This window comes from Cygnus atratus, chromosome 6, assembly GCF_013377495.2.
Source record: "Cygnus atratus isolate AKBS03 ecotype Queensland, Australia chromosome 6, CAtr_DNAZoo_HiC_assembly, whole genome shotgun sequence".
Classification (NCBI taxonomy): domain Eukaryota; kingdom Metazoa; phylum Chordata; class Aves; order Anseriformes; family Anatidae; genus Cygnus; species Cygnus atratus.
The window spans coordinates 18,228,053-18,252,500 of NC_066367.1; the positions used below are offsets into that span (position 1 = coordinate 18,228,053).

The window sequence follows — 24,448 nt, forward strand, 5'->3', positions numbered from 1 at the left end:
AGAAATGATTTGATGTGCTAACGCTATTTCTGACAGAAGATATAAAGTTTTGACAAACATGCATGGCACAGCAAGTGTCCAATTCTAAAGAGCAAAATAAATGCAAACCACCATTATGGGGAACACAAACAGCCTGAAAGCAAGTTATCAGTAAGCAAATAATTGTTGAACTGTTATGAATGGAATAGGATGTTGAAATAGGGCATGATTGGCTGATGTTACATATGTCCTTGATTACCTTCCTTGTGCTTTTATCCTAATAAGTGACATTCTTTGTATTCCCTTGGATGGCTAGACAGTCTGACACTGAAGAAGAATAAATATTGCATGTGGTACACATTAAGCTGTCATCTAGGACAGCATTTATAAAAAGTAACTAGAAAAATTCATAAGAAATTCTGCAGTGCTACAGTTTCCTGGCTCCAGTCATAATTGTCAAAGTTCTTGACACATTCAGGTCTTCTGAAATGATTTGGGTTTACAGTTACTTGGTGTATGAATAATTATTAAGGATTCATTTTCTGTGATGATGCAGACTGTTAATGTTAGTTCTTCAAATGTTGCATTTTCACTAAAGGCCATGTAGTTTTAAAAAAAAAAAAAAAAGGCACAAGTGTGGTGTACGTAGCTAGTGCTGCTGCAGAAAATAGAACCAGCAGAGGTATATGTGTAAAATAAAAGTAATGGACCGAATTAAAAAACTCATTTTCAAATAACTGACTTCGAGTCTCTGTGGAATATCCATTGTGAGCATGCACTGTTACTGTTATCCTACTTTGGAAATAGACCTGTTTTTTTTTTTTTTTTGTCTAAAATAGCAGTATTCTGTCTGTTTTCCCTGACTTGAAATTAAGACTCAAAAGCAACATAGCAGGATATCGTCATCTCTGCAAGGGCAATGGAGAAAAACCCTTTTGAACTATCTAAGCTGATGAGTTAGTGTTTGAATGGTAATTATTTTAACCTTTAATTTTGAGAAGAGGGAAGTGTAGTAGTTACATTCCTCATACTTGCATGTCAACTTCTTTTGATGACTTGCATGTTGACCAAATGTTCAATGGCTCCTTTGCCTTTTCAGGTGTTAATCTATCACTTAATGTAATACCATGATACTATTTGGAACTTGACACAAAATGTCACTATATATATCTTAAGTGACTCTTAGAGCTCTATTACTGAGCAAGTCAGTGGAGCATTTTCACTACATATTGTATTCATGGTATAATTTGGTTTTGCTACGTGTGAAAACACAGCTTTCTCAGCTTTCTTCCATTTGTGACAGTATTGTCTAGTTAAGTGATCAGGTTGTTATTTTACTTAATTTCGACCATCCTCTAGGGAAAAAAAGTTCACTTCAGGACTAACATAGTCTAACATAGTCTTACAGATGGCGTTGTGTGTATTCTCATGCCTCTTCCAAGTAGCCTATAACTTACAGGACCTCACTGTGAGCAGCTTGGAATGGGAAAATAGATCCATTGGCTCTTTCATAAGTTTGCATTTAATATTAATTGAAAAGCATTAAAATGGTTCTTAAAACCATGTTAGAAAAATATGTATTCTTGGGAGCAGGTAAAGCTGAAACACCTGTTTTGGTTGAAGAAAGTTTTCAAGTATAACACAGCTCAAATGTTACAGGTAACTGTTAACTCTGTAGACCACTACAGAGCACAAAATATTTGCCCAACTGGTAAATTGAACTCTAAGTCCCACTGTGGGAAATTGCTTTGCTGTGCTCCAAACAGCAGTTATCTCAGTAATTGTACCTGAATTCTTTTGTGGCTAATAGACAGTTGATGTCCTTTTTACCATGACAGAATTATTTTTGCTACAATATTATTAATTGCAAAAATTTCAGATAAGATGTCTTCATGTAGTTTCAGATGGCATGAGCATGATTTTTAATTGGTGCTGCGAGTGAGCTGGTTTTTGAGTTGAGAACGTGCGTACCCCGCGTTTCACATTCTAAACTGGAGCTCGCAACAAGGAGCTTATCAGAGCAAATTGTCTAGTCCATCCCCTTCCTCACTCAACACCTAATGACCCTTTATCATCATGGTTTAGATTGCTGGACACAGATGTGAGAAAATACAAGTAATCTACAGGTAACTACAGTAGCTGCACTGATGTTCTCAGAGAACTGACTGCTGGGAAGATAAAAAGCTTCCCACAGAGTCTGTGACTTTCCAGCAGCAAAGCACATCATGAGCTCATACATGAAGTTTTATTTGCTGAAGATTCACAATAAGATGCATTAGGACATTCAGCAGGGTCCCTTCTTAGATGAGCACAAGAATTCTGTGAGGCTGTTAGTTGATGCACTAGTGCATGGCATCACGCTAAAGCTAGAAGGTCCAACAATACCAGTAATGTTTCTTTTTGAGAACATCACAAACTCCAGCTGTAAAGTGATATTGATATTAATGTAGTTTGTTTCTTGATTGTAAAAAGATCTAATGTTGTTTGACATTTTTTTTTCTTGTTACAGAAAGTATTCAGGCAGGAAGCAATATTCTTCAGGAAAAAAAAAAGGCTGCTGAGTATTGAAATACAGAGTTAGGAGTACATGCTAGATATGAAGGTAGAAAAAAATTCTTGTTTGGAGAGAGTTATGTATGATTAATTACTATGTTTTTTTCTTAGCATTTTTTGTTTTAATCATGTAGCAGATCTAAAAATCACTGTATATGTGATTGGATACTTTGCCGAGGAATGGGAAGGAAATAAAATGTTTTTCAGATTAATTTCATGTACCTTAAGGTTATGAAGGTAATGGTCTTGTTTGAAATTTTTAATTTATTTTTTTTTGTAATAGAAGAAGCTGCTGTAATACAGTTTTTGTATTTAGTGATTCAGTAAGGTTGAAATGTATCTATTAAACCAGATGGAAATAATCAATGTGAATCAGTCTGAACTTTCATTCTCTTCTAAAGTAACTTAAGTATAAACAGTTACTTACATAGAAAAAATGAATTTGGATGCTGAAATGCTTCCCCCCCCACTTTTTTTAATCATCTTAGTTTTGATTTTCTGAACAGAGAGAACATGGCCCCATCAATTATTTTTTGAGGGCATGGGGTTGGTGTGAGATGTATAGGTCCTCCAGGAATAAGGATCCATCCACAGAGAGCAGTAGTAATAATAAAGCCGGCAATAAGCAATTAATTACATTGATGACCTTTACAGAAAAGACTGATCATGCAAAAAAAAAAAAAAAAAAAAAAAAACAACAACAGAAACAACCTAAAACCCAGGACAGACAAAAACTTCAAACGACCTCCTCCCATCCAGAAACAAAAAACAAACCTCAAAAAACTCCCACCCAGGAGATCTGATGAGGCAGATGGATGTCTGTTTTTCAGTTTCGATCCCTCTACCCTCTTTGGTCACCCTGAGGCTTCTGTGGTCTATTCCTCATCTCGCAGAGGTGCAGCTGCACTTGGTGGACCTTTGAGCAAGAGCAGCTGTCTCTGTTTTCTGTTCTTTTGTCGAATGTCCACTAGAGGAAACTACAAGACACTGATAACCAAATACCGTTTGCTTTTCATCGTTGTCTCTTGCTTCTATTTTCTACTTTTTTCAATGCCCATTTTCTAGCTTTTGCTGACTTCACTGATAACACAGAACTTTGTATTTCAGGGCCCAACAGCCACTTTCCAAAATAAAAGATTTTATATGATTACGTATACCTTTCATTACTTAGTAGAGGCATGCAGAGATATTTTTTTCATTTTTAGTAACAAATAGGAGCTACAGGAAAAGCTCTCTGTGTTCTGTTGCCTTTTAAGTGAGGAAGACAAAAGTGGTAGTGGTATACATATTGTAAGATTGATTCCCCTCCCCTTTCTTTTTTTAATCTTGAGATTAATTATAATGAAATCCATGTACAAATTGGAGCAAACTCTTTTTCATGATATATACTGTTTCATATTCTGTAGTGGCTTTAATTCTCAACTACAGTAGACATACAGAAAAATAGAAAAAAACACTGGCTGTTACAAAGTTTTGTTTGAGCTTTTTAAACTGAGTGATTAGCAGAAATAATGACCCTGTCAGCTTTAATCACATTAAAATGTGGTTAACATCATTTAATTTTTTCCACTTAATATGCGAAAATTTCCAGTAGATTTGCAGTGAAGGCCATTGAAATTCCATTAGAACAAGAATAAAAATTTCAGGCATCATTTATTCAGAGAGGGAATAAAGGTCTCGATTGAAAACTGCTGAATCTTTCTATTAGAGAAACTATGAATCATTGCATTGAGCAGTACCTTCAGTTTCTATAGTACTGAGTATGGGCTGCTTTTGAATGAATGGAATGCATTTGTACTGTGGTGATTTTTTTGAAAATTGCAGTGTACAAGTTTTGCACAAATTCAATAAACTCTTTTTCCGTAAAGAATTACTACGTGCTGCTTTATAACGGCTGAAGAGCTAGGAAAGTACTTCTGGTGTAGGCATCTTGTCACCAGGAAATTCTATGGTTCATATTATTTTTATCAAGAGATCTAGGAATGTAGCATCTTCTTTCTGATTGATGTGTAACTTGTAGTTTTGATGTGGTTAAAAGCAAACTAAGGACACACCGTATTGTATTCTGCAGTCTTGGCACTTCTCGTTGGGTGTTCCACAGGTACGTGCCGAAGTACGGCATACAGTAACTATAGGAGCCTGCTAGAGAAACTACTAGCAGCATCTTTGCTGAGAGGAACTTCTCTTTCTAGGAAAGATAAGATGTTTGTTAACTGTACCACAGCCTGATGTATTTAGGTTCCCTTTTTTTTTGTCCTTTGCCTGTGAAAAGAGAAGACTTCGTCTGATAAGTAGAGGCACTAGAAATACAGTAAGTTCAGTGCTTTTGTAGATTTTACTGAAGGACTTACAGTGAATATTTCTTAAACAAATACCACTATGTATATGATAAGCTGTAATGCCTTTATAGAACCATTTTTGTGTCTCTAGCAACTCAATGTCTATACACTGTTTCTTGTTTAAATTTTTATTTCAATCCTGAGCCATTTTAGCCTATTACATAATTACTTTCTCTCCCTCCTAATGGGAAAATCTTAAAAAATACATTGCATTTGTGCAGAACACAAATTACAACATTTCAATATTTCTATGATTTAATTATTAAATAAAATGTAAGAAAGTGCAGTGGTAAATATTGGTGTAGGAGTAAATACGGTGAGATACACAGTAGCTGAGGGCTTTTCTTGGAATTAGTCAGTTGTTACTTAAGAACTGAGCATACCTAACCAGAATTTGGATGTGTCTCTGATCCATCTGTCCCTCTGTATGGAATCATAGAATCATTTAGATTGGAAAAGACAATTAAATCCGACTACCAGTGTAACTTTACAAGTTCACCACTAAGCCATGTCCCTAAGCAGCACATCTATATGTCTCTTAAATACCTCTAACAATGGCGACTCCACCCCTTCCCTGGTCAGACTGTTCCAGTGCCTAACCACCCTTTCCATGGACAAATTCTTCCTGATATCCAATCTAAACCTTCCCTGGCATGTCCTGAGGCTGTTTCCTCATGTTCTGTATGTTGAGGAATGAAAGAAACTGATGAGGAGTTGGGTCCCTGATCAGGACCAAAATGGTTTGCCCTGCAAATGAGGCAAAAGGAAAAAGTGTGGTAGGGATTGAAAGCCGGAGTAAGAGAGAGGTACAAACTGAATGAAGAGATGCTGGGGGGGCACTTGGAAGCATCTTTCTAAAGAGCTGTTGGACCAGGATGGAAAGCTGTGAAGATCAGAGAATGACGTTGGGAAAAGAAACCAGAATGAGCAACAGAATGTGAACAACTGTTGGATGGCATGGGAAAGCAGCTGTATTTAGGAAGAAGGGTCAGAAGAGACTCTACTCACTAGGTTTTTAATGCCTTGTTTTGTAAGATGGAGAAACTCAGAACTGTGTCTTTTTGTTTCTCTGCTCTTTGCAAGTATCTGTGACATACAGAAGGATGTCTTACCTCTACCCAGCTTCTAGCACATCAAGGGGCTAGTACTTACTGTTTGTAGCTCAAAGATAGTTTGTGTAGTAGATATGTAATGAGTACATTCAGAATAGAATTTAGCACATTTATTGGTTGCCTTTTTAGAAATTGGAATTTATGTACAGGTACGTTAAATGGCTTACTGTTGTAAAGCGAAGCACTTTGAAGTCGCAAAATGTCCATGTGAAGGGTACCAGTGCATTTTAGAATCCATTTCCTGCTTCAGAGGCGTGTCTGCTCCCGGATATGCTAACAGTTCCATTTCCCTTGCAGGGAGTCTTGCCCAGTGCAAAGGACAAGCTTGCTCTTGAGGATGCAGCAGGGTTGGGTAGGATGGGAGACTTTTGTCTATGGGATTCACTTCCTCTGGAGCAAAACTTGATAATGACATGAAACTGGAGGAGGACAAGGGGTAGCTTTACGTTAAAGGCAGTTTATCTGCCTGGAGATTTGGGGTTGGAGAACTAGACTTCTCTTTTGTCTCTTTTAGATTTCCATTCGTGATGCCAAGTAAGTAACTTTTATTAACTTTTTCACACGTTTTAAAGCGATCACATTCTTCATTTGACCAGCTGGGATAATGATATCCAGTGTTCTCATTAGTTCTATTTTTTCAAAATTTGGGCAAGGTACAAATTTTAATCACTTATTCCATAGCTGTGATGCAAGTACTGTAGCCACCTCTTCTGCCCTTTTTGCACTTCCCTTATGAGTGGTGCTGGAACCATGCTGACCTATACATGGTCTGAGAATATCATGGGTTAATTTTGACTTCTATTACATATTCTTTTGGAAGAGCAGAACTCGTGGAGTCTAATTTTCCACAAGTTTGAATCTTGTTTCCTTACAACAGTGTTTACTGATGTACACTAATTCTTTAAAAAATAATAACATGTTGCATGAACAGTAGGTACCATAATGTTTGTGTGGATAGTGAGGACTTTGTGTGCGATGCTCAGTCTGCCAGCCTACCACTGTTGGTCAGCTGGATAGCTACAGACATGTCAAACTTATGTTCTTCATGCCTTTTCCCTAGTGGAGACACTGGTTTTTACAAAACCTGTAGGGACTTGATTTGTATCAGATTGAGACCGATTTGTCCCACTTCTGCATTTCTGGGTAGCGTTTATGTACTTCTGAATTCACGAAGTGTAATGCTTCCTTGTAACTATATGGTAATCCCTAAATTATTGTAATCCCTCCTCTGCATTCAGAACAGAACCAGTTATTGTTGGTAGCTACACAATGTAGTAATGACTTTCATAAGTTAATTAAGATTTTTTTTATCAGTAGCTGATTGTTTTGCACTTAGTACTGGGAGGCTGTTCACAGAACCTCGCTGCTGTCCTGCTTTGAAAATATTCTGCCAATTTCCAGCCTACGTTCTTCTGGGGCTGTTTTTTTCATTGGTGGTTTTGGTAGTTTTGTCCTGCAGATTAGATAGTATCTTACCTAATTGGTGTTTGCCTCTTGTACTTGAAGCAGGCATTATCAATTCTGTGCTTCTATCATTTATGTGAGGTTTCTGTTCCTCTGAAAACCTTGTATCTGTTCTGAAAACGTCATCTTTCTGTGAATTTAGCTGACCACAGCTGCACGTAGTACTCCATGTTTCCATAAATAGCTTATATGCAGATGTAAAGTATCTGATTAAACAAAGGGAAATGTTTCCAGCAAGATCTGTAGATTACATTTGCTTTTTCCAAGTTGCATTGTGTTGGTGGCTTAGAACTGTTTTGAGGAAGACTAACATGTCATGATCCCCCTTTTTTGCCACTCCAAATTGATGATGATGGCTACTTCCTTGAGGAAGACATCTCTTGGTCTTGTAGCGGACGTAGCAGGCACCTAATGTTTGTGTCAAGGTCATGAATGTAGGTATTAAAAAGATCTGTATAAGTTTGAGAAACTTCATTAATGATATCCTCATACACCAAGTTGTTCTCCTGTCAACACATGGAGTGCATTACTCAGTGCACAGTCTATACAAATCCACTTCCACCTCTTTACTGGTGAGTGAGTAGTTTCACACACAGCACCGTATCAAATACTTTATAGATGCATTCCTCCTGCGTAGAAAATCATATGTCATATCAATGAGAATAAAGTTATCAGGGCGTGCTTTATTTCTTCCTTTAAACCAAATTACTTGTATTTACCAAGGTTATTTTCTGTGATTGTTTCTTCTTTGATGATATCATTGCTCAACCAAACTAAGTCTAAAATAGCTTTGTATCTGATAAGTGACTCTTCGGTGGAGGAATGAATTGACGATCACATACCAGAATAATGGCCCACTAGAATTTTTTTAGTGTTTTTCCTTTGGCTTGGTCTGCGTTTAACCATATAGTGCTTACTAGAGCTTTTGCCTGCTGAGCAGGCCTTTTCCAAACTTAAAGTTATATGGTATTTCTAAAACAGAGAAAATAAATCCATTTGGTCATTAAAGTAAGATTGGTTTTCATGCATCTCATATGCTAAAAGTCTAAGTGATCTGTTATAATCAAGCGGTTTTGTAATGGTAAACAAATGGTGTATCCACTATTTTAGTCTTCAAATGCACGATTGGGTGAAGTGTTTTCAAGTGTTGTTTTGGATAGAAAGAAGGAATGAACAAGAAAGTGAAAAACAGGTTATATAGGCTATCAGAAATACAGAATTCTTTTGACTTGGGAGCTGATTGTTTTCAATTAATGTTTAATGACAATGTACATTTATGTCATAGGCTTTCTCTTTATAACTCTAGATACGTTTCCTATAGTATATCCCATGCATATTTGAATTACTTTGAGAAAGTGAGATGATGTGATGTTTAGCTACAGAGAAATGTCAAAAACAATGCATTTATACGATATGAAAGATTTGCAAGCGCAAGCTAGCAATTGATAGTAATATTATAATTAGCTCTTTATGCATGCTGTTTTTTATTCATGAACATTTTCATTTATGTTGACAACTATCATGCATGCCACCACACATGGAGCCTTTTACGTAGTCAGAAGAGACTGAACAGGAATTAGCTTGGTTTTGGGCTGACATTCCCAGTTTTCTATTGAAAAGTGGTTTCTGGCCAGGTCATAAAGATTGATGTAGCTTGCACTTCAGGTTTGTCTCTTTTGATTCTGTTGTTGTTGTTAGTGTTAGTATTTGTAAGGGCAAAACATTTCACGGAGAGCTGTGACTTAGAGGTGGAACTTTTTTCAGTCAAATACATTCAGTTAAAATGGCTGGGAGTGTTCAGTGCATCCTGATTCCATAATCAATAAGAAAGTGAAGATAAGTATACTGGTGGTTTTGTAAGTCAAGTTTTAATTTGGTGTTTGCAAAATAAAAATGTTTTATATGTACTCACCCACAGAATAAGAGTATCTCTGACAAATGTATTTTTCATTCCATTTCAGCCATAAAAATTGTCTAACAGATCCTTTACAGCCTGTCAGATAAGCAGTGTCATTTCAGACAATGATCCTTATACTTAATTATTCCTGCTTCTGAAAAATCAAAGTTAGTGTTCCTGTAGGACAAGTATGTTTTAGTAGAATGTTCAAATATTGTTATTTTTTTCTGTTCACCATAGTTTAAATAGATAAACAGACTGTAGAACTGAATAGTTTTGTGACAGCTATTCAGGTCAAGGCATCTCTGCACACTGTGAAAATCCCTGGCTCATTTAGTGTTTTATTTGGACATGATGATGTTCCTTTGACAGTACAGTATCTATTGTTGTATTTATTAGAGAGTATTTGGGGGAAATGTACCAGCAGGGGCTAAGACTTGGACACACCACAGAATTTTACAGGTACAACTTAGGCAGTTAACGCTATGGTTAGTTTCTAAAGCAGCCTATGAAAAGCAGAAAGATGATGCTTTAAGGAGAATGTTAGAACAGGAGTCCAAATTTAAGTGGTCTGAATTGCTCTCAGAAGAGCCTCCTGCTTCATTAACTATGCAGGGAGCAGAGTGAGATTAGGTATCAGGTGTCTGAAATGAAGCATTGTATTCTTGGAGTTGCTATACTGTGAATGTTAAGTGTTCAGCTAAGCAATTCGTTCATTGCTGTACTGAGAGCTTAGAAGCTGTTCTTTTTCTGGATAAATATCAAAGTTAATTTCTGATTTGTTGAGTAGGGTATTCCCTACTAAAGCGAATTTGGTCTTTTCTTTGTCAAAAAACACCCACAGCTTATGCCAATATTGCTAGCTTCTGTGACTTTTATTTCTAGTCTTGTTAAAATTGTTTCAAAAATCTTGCTTGTAGTATTGCATGATATCAAAGTGTGGACCTACTATATGGTAAGCTGGGTGCAGAAAACAAAAATAAACAGGTTTTATTATTTTAAATCTAATGCACTTATCGTAGTAACACTTGGCTCTTGCAGTTTTAATGCTTACATAGTTTTTAACAACTGATGGAGGAAGGAAGAGAGAATTTGTGAGTTGTGTGGTGTAGAAAGACTCCACAGTTAAAATGATAAAAAAGAATATTGGAGATGCAAGGAATATCTCCGCTTATCATGTGTGAGCAGGGGAAGATACTTCATTAAGAGAATCAGAGAGCAATATTCTGAGCCAGTTTGTTTAGATTTCATTTGATTGTTGTGCAACGTTAATGAAAGCCAAAGCTAACACATGGTGTAGTCTGTATTTGTGTTACTTGTTGCAGATTTTTAATTAGCACTAGTGGAATATATTCCCAATTACTCTTTTAGTATCTAGTTTCAAGTGTTGTTACTATATATATGTGTGTATATATATATTTAATTACGTGGGAGTTTTATGTAGATCATATTTTTTTGTTTGAGAGTATGGCCTTGTGTTTGTTACTATACATGTGCACACAGTGCATAGAATTAGGGAATATAAATATAAGATGTTGTCCATCGCGTTTTTCATGTAAAGTTCCTTTTCTGAAAGCATCACGTATTCTTTTGATCAAATATTCTGTTTCTACATGGTTTATAATTCCTTTTTATGGGATTTTGTACTTTGAGACTTTGCATTGGTATAAATTATTCTACTTTTTTCATACAGGATCCTTAAGAATATAGTTTTCCATGTGACGTAAGAAGCGGTGTCAAGAGACGAAAGTTAAAATTATCGTGCCATAATGTAAACCTCACTGTGGAATAGGGATTCTTTCTGCTGATCTGTAGTATCTCAGTCATCATCATTTTTCACATAGGTCTTGTGACTGAGATTTGCTATAGTTTGACTGAGTATTTGTTAAATTACTGTTATAAACTTTTTAAGGTAACTTTTCAAAAGTCTCTATTTTAGCAATGATAGCAGAAAGAATGACAAGATGTGAATTTCCAAAGGCTTGTTTTCTGTCCAAAGTATATCTGCCACAAATGGAGCCTATTATGTCTATAACCATGAAACGTAATGTGCATGATTTGTTGCAGTCTGCATTGTTACGCAGTTTCATCAGTAGTTCCGTCCTGACTGTACTTGATGCTTGCTGACAGCAAAAGCTATGTCTTTTTTGAGTTAAGACAATTAATTTTCAGAATTGGCAGACCAGGGAGAACTGGATACTGTAAGCCTTTCACATACATGCAGGTGCTGCAGCAGCAGAGTAGTACCATTTCCATTATTGTTTAAGTTATAATTGGTTTTGATCACTTTAATGGGGACTATATTATAGATAAAGAGGTATTACTGAAGTTTTGAACATTAGATCAGAAAGGAATGTTTAAAATGAATCTCAAGATCTTCATTCTTCGTGAATGATGCTCCTTACGAATGTTTAAAATAAGGTTACCTTGTTTGACCTTTGGTTAGATGGAATTTGTTTTATAAGGTACTGGAAGTCTTTTCTCACTGAAAGCTTTATTGGCAGGAAAATCATGCTGGATTGTTTTGCCTCTTTTTTGCTCTCTCTCTTACCATCTTGATATTTTTGAATTTGGACTTGGTTTTAGAGATCAAGAACTTGATTTTTCTGTTATGCAGGCTTTATTTCTCCATGTTATAGAAGTATTTTGTCCTTTAACTGACATCTGTATTCAGTTTACAGGTAACATCATGTTCTCTGTTACAATTTCTTTCACAGTGCCAACATCTTGCAAACCCAAAACAACTAAACAAGCTTTGTGTTAGCTAAATCTTGATGTGAAATATGTTCAAAAAGTGGTCAATAGCATAACGTTGTAAGTGAACTGTTAACATCCTTGTCTGTTTTAACATACCACAAAACAGTGAATACCATCAGGTAGTTCATCTAGAACAGATAAACTGAGAACTGTATACTGCTAACATATTGTACTATATTAGACAATTTGTTAACAAAATTGTGTCTTGGGTGTGAATTGCTTTTACATGAATTTCCAGCAGTATTACCTTGATTTTTTTTTTTCTTGTCAACTAAAGTTTTCTGCCTCGGAGGATATATTTTTTTAGTGATCTCATACAGGATAATTGTGACCGAGGACTTGTCATACACCAGCATTCTCCGGTAATAAACACTAAAAATCCTGATTAAACCTGGCTACGTAGCTTTGCTCTTTTTTGAGTGGAAGGCTAACTTAATGCATTCCTGTCCCTCAGTCTTCAGCTGCTCCTACACCATCTTCCCATTCTGTTGACACAACTGGTTGTAAGGATACATGGGCAAGTGAATTGATCTAACTTCTAAAAGAAAAGGGATGTAGAAGTAAAGAAATAAATGAATTCTCTCTCCTTCCCTAAACTGCATTTTGCCAGATTGTTTTTGTTGGTGAATGGCTTGAGTATGACTGCAGCGAGTGCTGGTAGGACCCCTGCTCCATGTCCAGCTGGTAGCAGAAAAGCAGGTGTAACATCTGGATGGATAAGGAATAGGATGAGAAGCTCACGTCTAGGTTATAAAAAAAATGGTTCTTTAGAAACCGGGATTCAGTGTGAACTAAAATAGTAGGTGCAATACTGGTCACCCCATTTACCAAATGATTTTGTAGAGTTAGAGGGGATTTAGGATAACAGCAGTGATAGAGATCAAGGCCATGGAAAAACTGGCTTTGACATACATGAGGCAGAGAGCCTGGAATTGCTTAAATTTGAAAGGAGAATGTTAAGGAAAGTTATAAAAACATCTGAATAAATGGCAAATGACAGTGTAGATCAGAAACTTCTATTCTTCTTTTCTTGATATAGTATCAGTTGAAATTACAATTAAGTTAAAAATGTTTGAAATCAGTTCTGGTAGAACAAAATACTTTATATAACTGTTCTGTCATAAGATTCACAGAATCACAGAATTGTCTAGGTTGGAAGAGACCTCCAAGATCACCCAGTCCAACCTCTGACCTAACACAAGTCCTTCACTAAACCATATCACTAAGCTCTACATCTAAACATCTTTTAAAGACCTCCAGGGTTGGTGATTCAACCACTTCCCTGGGCAGCCCATTCCAATGCCTAACAACCTTTTTGGTAAATAATTTTTTCCTAACATCCAACCCAAACCCTCCGCTGGCGCAACTTTAGCCCATTCCCCCTCGTCCTGTCACCAGGCACGTGGGAGAATAGACCAACCCCTACCTCTCTACAGCCTTGTTTAATGTACCTATCACAGGATGTGTCAGAAGTCCCCAAAATTTTTGTGGTAAAGAATTTTAAGGACTCTTGCACTTCGTGGTGTAAGGCCAAAGTCAGTGCGTGGTGGGGGTGCAAGTGACACCTGAGGGGTGAGATCAGTTCTCCACCCTCGTCTCTGGAGATTCATCTGGATTCAGTGAGTAGAGCGGGAGGCAGAATCCTGAAGGGGGTATGAACATCAGACTCTGGGAAGTTACCAAAGATGAAAGAAGTTAAAGCATTCGGGACACACAGAACAAATGAAGGTGTGAGCTCCCACAGCGCTCGTCCCGAGGGGCTGAGGGAGGCTCTTGGCTAGGGAGCAGCCCCGCGGGTGGGACGTGGTGGTCGGCTCTGAAGTGTTGCTGTGAAGTACTTGCAGGTGAGGGCGGGGGGTGGGAAGGGGCCTTTTGAAATCTGAGGGTTGCTGTGTTCCTACAGACCATCTGGGAACTGCAAATAAAGTAGAATAAATTCCTAAATGCCACTGATGGTTTGAAATGGGATTGCCTAGGCCAGTAACAGGTACTCCAAAAACCTTCTGTAAGTCTTTTTTCTTCATAAAAAGCAAGCTGTCATGGTGGGGAAGAAAGTACCTTTTTATTCTTTAATATTTTCCTGTTTAGTCTTCCTTTCTGTTCATGTAGGGCAAGAAGAAAGGGATACCCTCAAAAAGAGCCAGGTAACAGTAAGAGTTACAGCATGTTCGTCTGTTACAGCAGAGTAACAGATTACGGCCTGAGCTTTGTTTCCCATTCTTGATTTCTACTACTGACCTATTTTGTGATATAACATTATTATATACATTGGTTTCATCATTTTCCATGTTCCATTCTTTGTTGATAATAGAAATTTAGAATGAAAGCTTACTGAGGCTGTGCAGGTTTGTATGTATCTCTACCTATGTACGTATGTATACCTATAGTGCTGAGAATGCAGGACCCGGTCTTTGTGGAGTCCGCATGCTAACAAAATGGAAGGAAAGGACATCACCTGCGAACTGTATCGTGTAGCACTGGAGCTCAGATAAATTGGATTTTCCTCTCCCACCCCACCAAATCAACGAAACCTAATGATTCTTATAGTAGAGGCATTTGGGACCTGGTAAAAAAAAAAAAAAAAAAAACTTCCTAATTTGTCATCACTGTAGATAACTTGTGGGTAATGGGTGAGGCTTCAAAAGACAGAAGGCAGCCACAAAGAGGAAAGAAGAAACAAGCAATTTCTAATTACTTTTTCATGAATTTCAAGATAAACATTGGAACAGTTCAAGTGCTTTTAATCATCTAGAAGCAAGCCAGTGGACAAGTAGTAGCCAACAGGAATTTGTGAAGACAAAATTGTCAGATATCTGTGATAAATTTTATGGCCTTATATATTGTGAAAAAACATACTAATCTATGTATTGTGATTTTTATTAAGGCTTTAAAGGCTTTAATGCCTTACAGCGTTTCCATAAACAAGATAGGAAATTCTGGTTAAATGGAAACTACTGAAAGTTTGAGTGTGAAAGATTGGTTGGAAGATAATACACAGAGCATAGTTATCAGTGGTTCACTTTCCAAATGGAAGAATATCTCATTATGAGATCTGCTGAAGCGGCTGCTGGTTGAATACTGTTATGTATTTCCATTAATGAGCTGGATGATGAGCGTTCTTGTTAAATCTGCAGATGACCCCAAACTAGGAGATGCCCAGGTATGCAGAGAACAAAATTAGAATTTAGGAGCATCTCAAGAAATAGAAGAAATCATTAGGTAAAAAAAAGAGTTAGGGTGCAGCTTCTGAGCAGAGGGATTTTAAGCAGGAATAATCAACTATGCAAATATAGCATTAAGGACAAGCTAGTCACATGGGGTCGTACAAAAAGTTATAAACTGAGCATGAGATAACATTGCAATGCTGTCACCAAAAAAAAAAAAACAAAAAACAACAGCAAATGGTGTGCCAGGTTTTATAAACAGAAGAGTCATCTGAAAAATGTGAGTTAATTCTCTAGCACTTCCCCCCACTTATAAGACCTTATTATTGAAACGTCTGAGGAGTGCGTTGGGGACCATGTGCTTTCAGGAATATTTAGACCAACTGGACAGAGTGCAGAAAAAAAGCAGTGAGAATGGTTAGAAGTTTAGAAACTAAGAGGTATAAAGTTAGAATTAATACATGTCTGATATAAGGAAAGCTCTAAATAAATGGAAAATAAAAAAAAAATAATAAAGATCTGAGTCTTAAAGTATGTAAAAAAAGCTTTTCTGCAGTGGGGAAGGAAGCACTAAACAGATTGCCATGAATAGTTTCTAAAAATCCTCAGTTGCTCAGAGCTGTGAAGAGAGAGAACATGTTGAAATTCCTAGGTCCTTGTAGTCTTGCTCTTATCTATAAATCTTTTTTTTTTCTTTTCCTCCAGTCTTCTGTATGTTTTCATGACTTAGTTTGATCTTTATATTTCTTTCTCCACCTTTCTGTCTTTCTTGCGGTGCTACCTGGTATTTTCTCCTTCCCTGCCATGCTGTTTAGTTTCTGCCAATTTCCACTCTTAGTCCAGGCATAGGACAGAGAAGCAATTGTTTTTCTCCCATGAGTTGGATGGGTGAGTTTTTTTGGTCTTGCTTGTATGAAAGCGTACTTTGACAAATCACCTTTCTTGTCGGGGTCAGTTTTTCAGATCATCTTGTCTTGCAGGTATCCTCAGAGCTCGCGTTCTCTCTGCAGCTTCTGTCTTCCATCACTACTTCTATTTCCATCGGAACTCTGCCTCTGTTCCCAGCTGGATTTCTCATGTGAAACTCAGCTTGTCAAATGTCATTCTATAGTTAATGTACCTTCTGCAACTCTTGTATCTATTTATTTTGGCTGTCTGCAGGTATTGGTTTCTTTTGCCTCAGGAACCACCACAGTTTTACAGCTTCCTTCCCTTCTCCACAGCTCCCTTTTTTTTGGTGCTCTTTGCTTATTGGCCTTCTCAGTGGCAGTCCTGATTTTTAAACCTTTTTCCAGGGTTTAAATCCTGTTCTGCATCCTGGTTTAATGCCAGGAGTTAACTCTGGTAGTCATCCTGATCCTGCTGCTCTTGGAGTACTGGCTTCTTTAGTTTACTTTTTCCTTGTCAGGCTGATGCAGAGTTAAAATCTGGAATCCCCTGAAACAATGCCTTTGTTAAATTTGGGGATCTAGTAGTGGCAAGAAAACACTTAGGTCTTCACAGTTTTTTCCAAGTTGGTAATAGGTATGTTGTCATGCTTTTGTCCTTCCTCATGTATCAGCCACCAGTAACAGTGTTAGGTGTGGAAGTGAGCATGTTAATTCCTCTTAGCTGTTTTCCCAGGTCAGAATTTTGAGTGCCTCCTCCATGTGCAAGTCCATTCAGATCTGGTTTTGTTCTTGTGTCAGGTTTTTACAAAGTCTCCTTTTTAATTTAGTTTTAAGTTCAACTTTTATCTAAGACTCTTGTCTTTGCCGGAATGTCCGGTGGTCTTGCTGTCTGTTGGGCCTGTATTTTTTTCCAGAAAGGATCTCACTGTCCATTTGTGGTGAACAGAGTCGAATTTCAATTCAGGAACCCGCTGTAGTTGCTGTCCTCTTCTCCACAAAGCAGCTGGAGGGAACAACTGAACCATCTCAGTAGAGGAGCACTGTTAGTTGCCTAAAATGCTTTGCGACATCCCTTGCTGTTATTACTGAGCAGAACTAGAAGAAAAGCCTTTCTTCTTTCTGCTGCATGGTTTATAATCAGAATTTGGTTTTGACTCTGCTTCTAACAGCATTTTTAGTAACATGGTTAGGAAAGAGGATTTTTTTAATTGCTTTTAGTGTGTACACCATTTACAGGTAGTTTTGACTTTAAGTACTGTCTTCATCTTGAGCACTTTCTTGTTTCTCAAGGTTAAAATAGTTCCATCTGTTAACCATGGTCATTGATTCTTCTGCCTGTTTTAATGCTTTTTTATATGTTGTTAGATTTTAGTGTGTTTTCTTAATTGAGATTTTCTGTTGTCAGTAGTCTTCTCTCTCCGCCTAAAGTCCAATACCCTTTGTAATTTATTGTCATGTAGCATGACAAAATGAAGAAATACTCCAGGATTTGCTTACCTTAACATGTGTCCAAGTAAATGTGCTAATGCTGTCCTGTTGCAGATGTCCTAGTATTTCCATGGAAAAATGATGTGCTCAAATAAAACAGACTTTGACGTTAATTGTTACCATTTCTTAAGGGAATTTTGTTCTGTTTAGCGCACTTGGTTATCTGTTTAGCACTACTTGGTTTAAAAGCAAACTTGCATGACCACTTTACCAATCATTAGTCAACCGTTTTGCTTTGGGGAAAGTTTTATTTAGAATATGTATCAGTATTTGAGTGTGTACTTTTTATTTTTGTTTGCTTTATTTTGGTCACTGTTAGGGGAATTCCTGAGTGCTTTTTAGTAATTCTGTGACATTGAAAGTCACAAAAGTGAAACACTCAGGCAGAGAACCCGACCGTCTCTACAGAGTACGATGCAGTACCGTATCTTTTAGTGAGGCTGTAGCAGGTCTGATGTCAGTCACTTCAGAGACCTTTAGACCTCAGTGCTCATTTATTGCTAAAATGTACCAGTTCTGCTCCTGCATTATGAAGATCATCTGTCAACACTTTGAGATATTCTCCTTTGTTATTAAGCTTGTGATGCTCTACACTGTCAGGTTTTTTGCCAATTATAGTTAAGGTACAATGGTGTATTCACTGGATCAAAGTCTCACACTGGCGGTAGAGGAATGATTTGTAAGTCTTTATTCATCTGAATTGTACAATAGAATACCTGAGGAATGCAAATAATCCCTCTAAGGACTCAATAGAAAAGCTGTTAAAATGACAGTCTAAGACTATTATTATTCTGAATTGGTGTTTTAGCCAAAGTAATTACTTCTTATCTTGTTGTTCCACAATAATTCTTAGTTTATTAGTTACGATGACCATATTTACCAAACAGAATTTGAATCCTATTTTAGGCACGACTTTCATGCCCGTTTCAGTTTTTGAAGTTTGCATGTTTAATTCTGTCTTTCACTTGGTACGTTATTTAATTAGTCCAGAGGCTGCTGTTAGATACTTTTTTAAAGAAAAGAAAAAAAAAAGGATGTATGCACAGATGTTGAAGTATGCTTATGAATAGCAGATACATTCCTAGATACGTTTTCCATAAAAGGTTGGCATTTATAAGCTGTGAACTTTGATATTCAGTTTGTTAGCCAAAGTAAATTAGTTAACTACAAACGTCAGTTTTAGAAGCGCTGTTAAATGTCACATGTGGTTTCAGGAACGCAGCTTAATTATGATTTTCAGTTCAGATGTGTCTGAAGGCAAAAGTGTTTCAGTATCAGTCCTGGATACCAGACTATTTTCATTGGATAACTGGAGGAAAAAAGATTAGTATAATGAGGATTGAAAACCACTGATGAGGTATTTACATAAGTAAATGATAGAAGGACCAGCCTTATATAACAAACGTGTGAAAACTGTTGAGTGAACTTTTATATTCTTTGTCCCATCTAAAGCCCTACTCAGTGGGCCATGCACTTAATCTCATAATAGCTCTGATCCCCTGCTATTTTCTTTGACAAATGTGTGTTGATGAACTTGTGGTTCAGTTCATTTTTTTCTGAAGTGACATTTGCATTGATTATTTAAAGGTTTGCAGGCCACAGTTTCAAAGCACTTTAGTATAATAGCAGTTAAAACCTTAGTCTAAATCTTGGAGATTAGCAGGACTAAGAAAAAGAACTCAGCAAGCATAAAACCCTATGCTTGTATGGTGGGTGCTTCAGGTCTGAAACATCTACGGCACCCAAAGTACTGTATTTTGTACTTTTTATCTTAGCATGCAGGAAATATTCTCTTGCCTGTTGTGCTTACTTGCTGAATGCACAGTTGTCCCCGTTCTTACCATTTCCACCTCTTCAGAAATAGTGCCCTGTAGGTAACATTGTGAAGAGTCATCAATCCTTCCAGGTCATTTATGAATATCTCTCTTACATGTACAATAAATAGCATTTGCAGTTCTAAATGCACTGTCTGTGTTTAAAGATTGTTCAATATCCAAATAAAAAATATTTGCAGAATTAACAGATCTTTAAACATTCCATAAATCTGTAGATCTAAATGCTTAATTTCATTCAACTAAAAAAAAAATAGATGTACACTAAGCTATTGCCGATGCTGCCAGTTATGAAGAGAAAACAGAAGATGAGAAATAAAAAATTTGATTATTTTAAAATAATGGTAGTGTAATATCTAGAAGCTTTGTCCTGGGGAGATAATAGAAAGGTGTGAGAAACTAGTAGCAACATGGCCCTGTATTCATTAGCTATGGCATCCTCTGAGATCAATAACCAGAAAAAACAGGGTACTGCTTGCTGTCTAGGAGTTTACAGTGTGTAGTTTTTTTTTCGGTCTGCTAATATCAGTTGCCTTAGCCACTGAGAAGAGATGTTTATATAAAAAAAGGGGGGGTGCGAGGTGATGTCAGAAAAAAAACTGAAGACCCCCAGTTTTTGCTACATTTGATGAATTTCACCTTTGTAAGTCTCAGAAAAATTACGTCCACAGATCCACGAAGTTTTATTCAGTTAGCATTTTAGATTGCAAGTATTTAACCTCTAAAACCTAGTTATTCTCTCAAATTATGCCCATTTCTTATAGATTAAATGCCAAACAGAAACCAAGAAACAGTGAAATGTTAATGGAGTACACCTGAAGCGATTGCTGCCTGTTAATGCCTTGACCTTGGAAAGCAATACACAAAAAGATGGCATCATAAAACCGTGCAATTCTTATGAATATGTATGTGCTACTTGATAATAATGAATGTGGTACAGCCATGCATGCACTACAAGATAATGTTGTGCCCTTTGTTGTCTACAGGTTGATAAAAATTAAAGAGTGGGTGGACAAGTACGACCCGGGTGCTTTGGTCATTCCTTTTAGTGGGGCCTTGGAACTCAAGTTGCAAGATATGAGTGCTGAGGAGAAACAGAAGTATCTGGAAGAGAACATGACACAAAGGTTAATTAGCATTCATTTTCCCTACACTTTATTATCAACTATTTCCTTGCAGTAATTTAATTGCTTGCGCTGATAGAATAATAAATGACAGAGTAATTACCATTATAAAGAGAGAATCTTCTCCTTTCTTTACCATGAGACAGAGTGAAAAGATTTATTTTAAATTAAGTTTTTAACTGTCATCTGTCATCTCTGTACAGTGTTTTAATTATAACATAGGTATTAGTTATGTATATTTTTGAGAAGGAATGATCACCAAAACTGTTTCGTCATCCATGGGGAACAGGGATGGTGGAAAAAATTTTGCCATAATTTTTCTGAAGAACTCGAATAAATTGTTTCAATATTGAATTTCAGTCAAACAGTTATGCTTTCATGACCTGGAGTCCTGAAAATTGCATGCGACCAAAAGTGCTGCCTGATAGGGTGTTTTAAATGGATCCCATATTTCTGTATCCTGTGGAACAAACAAATCAAAATACTGTCTTTATGATGGTGCAGTAAAAAAAAAAAAAAAAAAAAAAAGTTCTTCTGAAGAGAGTTCAAAGAAAAAGGCTACTCCGATTATCACGGGGTTTTAAAGTAGATCCAGTGTCTTCCAAATATGCAATGTCTTTCTACATAAATTGATTACTTGAGGCATTTAGCTGTTTTATGTGTATACGTTGAATGAATTGGATTCATTTTTTTTTTCAGTGCTTTAGCAAAGATCATTAAGGCTGGATATGCGGCACTCCAACTAGAATACTTTTTCACTGCAGGCCCAGATGAAGTGCGTGCATGGACCATCAGGGTAAGATTCATACTTATTCATCAGCTATATCCAGTTCCACACTATTGAATTCAGATTGATATCACTGACTTTGAAGTTTGTCATGGTGGCGGTTAGCTAGTCATTACAGATGAGGTTTTTGTCCAGGATAACTTTAATTATTTGTGAGCTGCTGAACAGTGAAAGTGGAGCTGCATTGATTGAGGCAGGTAACAATTGATTCTGCCTATTACATAGTCTGAATTTCTTCATCCTGTAGAATCTGTCTACCCTCCTCCTGTGGTCAGAGATAAGACGTACCAGTATTGTGCTTGCTTAATCTGTGTGACTGGGTTTGTCTGCAGTGAAATTGATGTTGCTTTTCATTTTGTATTCACTAAGTTTGTTTGGGTTGCGGGTGGTTCATTCCTCCTTTGCTTTGCTCGGATTACATTTTCAGCAATAAAAGCAATATAACATCATTATATTCCTCGTGGATACACAGTTGGGTTCCAAAACCTAAAATCAGTGTGCAATAATTCAGGTTGTTTACTGACTTTAATATTTAGACCGGATTTATTTTGGTAGTTTTATATATGTTTATCCAGGAACTTATGTAATGCCTAAAATTAAATTACGTATTTTAAATGTTGATGTAGAATGATTACAGCCATAGAGATTGACTAATTTATTCCCAGAGGACGGTAAGAGCTGAGCTGTAGTAGTTTGCCTTTGAAAATACAGTATAATATAAAAATTAGTATTGAAAAATATTTTGAAATGCATGCAGTTATAAATTCTACCTTAAAATTTATTAAAATGTCAACTTTTGGAGATGCAGATCTGTCACTGAGCTTTTATTTGCTGCATCATTATGTTTAGAGCTGTGCAGTGAATTTCAGTGCTGCATTTAATTTCATTTCAAAGGAATTAATTTGTTTTCATTAATCAACATAATTTCCAGTAAATTTATATTTTTACTTGATACTGCTACAGATGTTCGTGTATATATTTCAGCACATTAAACTTACAAGTGTGCTTTAGAAAAATTTTTTAGTCTTTTCATCTGCGTCTCCTTTTACGTGATAACTCGTAGCTAGTGTCCTTGAAATAGCTACCAAAATAATACAAAAGCAGAAGTTCTGTTCTTTTTAAAAGCACGTTCTGAAACTCTGCTGTTTTCAGTAGGAGAAATGCTTGCTCTTTATTAGAAAATTTGAAAGCTGGTTTATCTTAAGACTGATTGTAAGTATCTTTGATTTAATGTGCACAGATATTTAGTCAGGTAAGCATCAGTGAGTAGCCATATTAACCCAATACATCTTTTATTGTAAAAACTGTGCTTTACAGTGTCAGACTCCTTAGCACTTTAACATGCTTTATTAAGCAGCCTTTAGGTCACCATTATTTCTCAAATTTCTTTCCATGGTTGTATGTGCACAGAATGTATGTCCTTGTAATTTAAGGCATACAGTTATAATGCATTCTCCTTTACTGCAAAAGCTGAAATTATCTCATGATATTTGCATGTGATTTTAAAAAAATTTTTTTAGTCATTCAGTTGTTGACGTTTTGGTAAGAATATTTATTTTGTTCTACTTAAACTTACTAAAATTATTCCAAAATAAAAATAAGCCAGTGTATATAACTTGAGATTCACACATCATTTTTGATTACAAATATGATTCGCCAATGAATGTTATCATTTAATTGAAATTATTTGGATGTGACTAAAAGTCTAGAGTATTTCAGATTTTAAAGTTATTTAAAAATCTATATTTTCTTCACTTTCTGTATGGAGAGCTAGGGATCGAAGTGAATCCCACAACAAAACACAATCATAGCTTCTAAAATCAATACTGCTGTTTATACCTATTAGGAAAAAACAAAGCTGCCTTTCTTTAATATCAGTTGGTTTATCTGTGGCAAAGGCATTTACCTGTGTGTCCCGATATTGAGAATTACCCAGCTGTATGTGTGACATTTTAACTGATACGAAACAAAGTTTCAACAGATCCAGAAAGCATATCAAAAAGGAAGAAACCTCTCTCCTGCAATCAATCTTCTTAAATGCAATTAATTTTCTTCCGGTCTTTCCTTTGACAGAAAGGGACGAAGGCTCCTCAGGCAGCAGGGAAGATTCACACAGATTTTGAAAAGGGATTCATTATGGCTGAAGTAATGAAATATGAAGATTTTAAAGAAGGAGGTTCAGAAGCCGCTGTCAAGGTGAGCTTCCCATCTTTTTCTTCTCCCTTCCTCCATATATACAGTTTCAAGTGTATTTTACGTTGGGAAGATGTTCTTGATGTTAAGTGAATTTAGCAGTCACCTTCCTCTAGCAATAGACTAAAAATCCACTGTCTGCTTAGGAAAGAATTGAAATCCACCAACTTACTGACCAGGAATGCAACAGTTTCAGTATCCAAGACATGACAGTTCATGGACTAAATGTCAACCCGAACACCAAAAGCTATGCTGATTTCTTTTTCTTAGGTTTTATATTCGTGTCCAGAATGTAATAATCTTTAAAATGAACATGCTTTTGAAAAATCAAATTTTTACCATGACATACCAGATTTTCAAATTAAAAGAAAAGCAGGAAACAGAAAATGTTTCTTCCAACAACGTGTCATCTTGTTTTGAGCTTTCAGTGAAGGTATTACAGTTGTCAAATGCAAATATTTAAGAATATTTAAGAATTTTAAAAATTACCATTGTGTTTTTAGGTCTAGTGGACTCCTATTGTAGTCTGTGATAGATATAATTGAATCTTAAAATTTACCATTTAAATATTTAATTAAATCGCCCGTTGATTGATACCTTATTAAAAAATGCCATGCCTTACTCTGTTTAGGGTACAGTAATAATTGTAGATGGCCCACAAAAATGTATTACAGTAAGTGAAGTTTTCTAGTTACGATCTACTGAATAGATGGTAAAGATTTTTAATGAAAAACTTTTCTTGAGCTCACACTTCTTTGTAGTTACACTTCTGTTCAGAAGAGTTTTATCTGCTTTCTCAACACTAGAGGGCAGAGACTGATTGGATGCCCAAAGTTGTGCCCTTCTTATAGCTGACAAATTATATCTGA

At 36.4% G+C, this 24,448-nt stretch overlaps 1 protein-coding gene across 1 annotated transcript in view; it reads left to right on the forward strand.

Annotated features, from left to right (window-relative positions):
* OLA1 (Obg like ATPase 1) overlaps positions 1-24,448 on the forward strand; it is a 97,429-nt gene that overhangs the window by 69,240 nt on the left and 3,741 nt on the right. Inside the window, exons 8-10 of the mRNA XM_035567750.2 lie at positions 20,462-20,602; positions 21,299-21,395; positions 23,460-23,582. Coding sequence (XP_035423643.1) covers positions 20,462-20,602; positions 21,299-21,395; positions 23,460-23,582 — 361 coding nt within the window. The remainder of the gene's footprint in view (positions 1-20,461; positions 20,603-21,298; positions 21,396-23,459; positions 23,583-24,448) is intronic.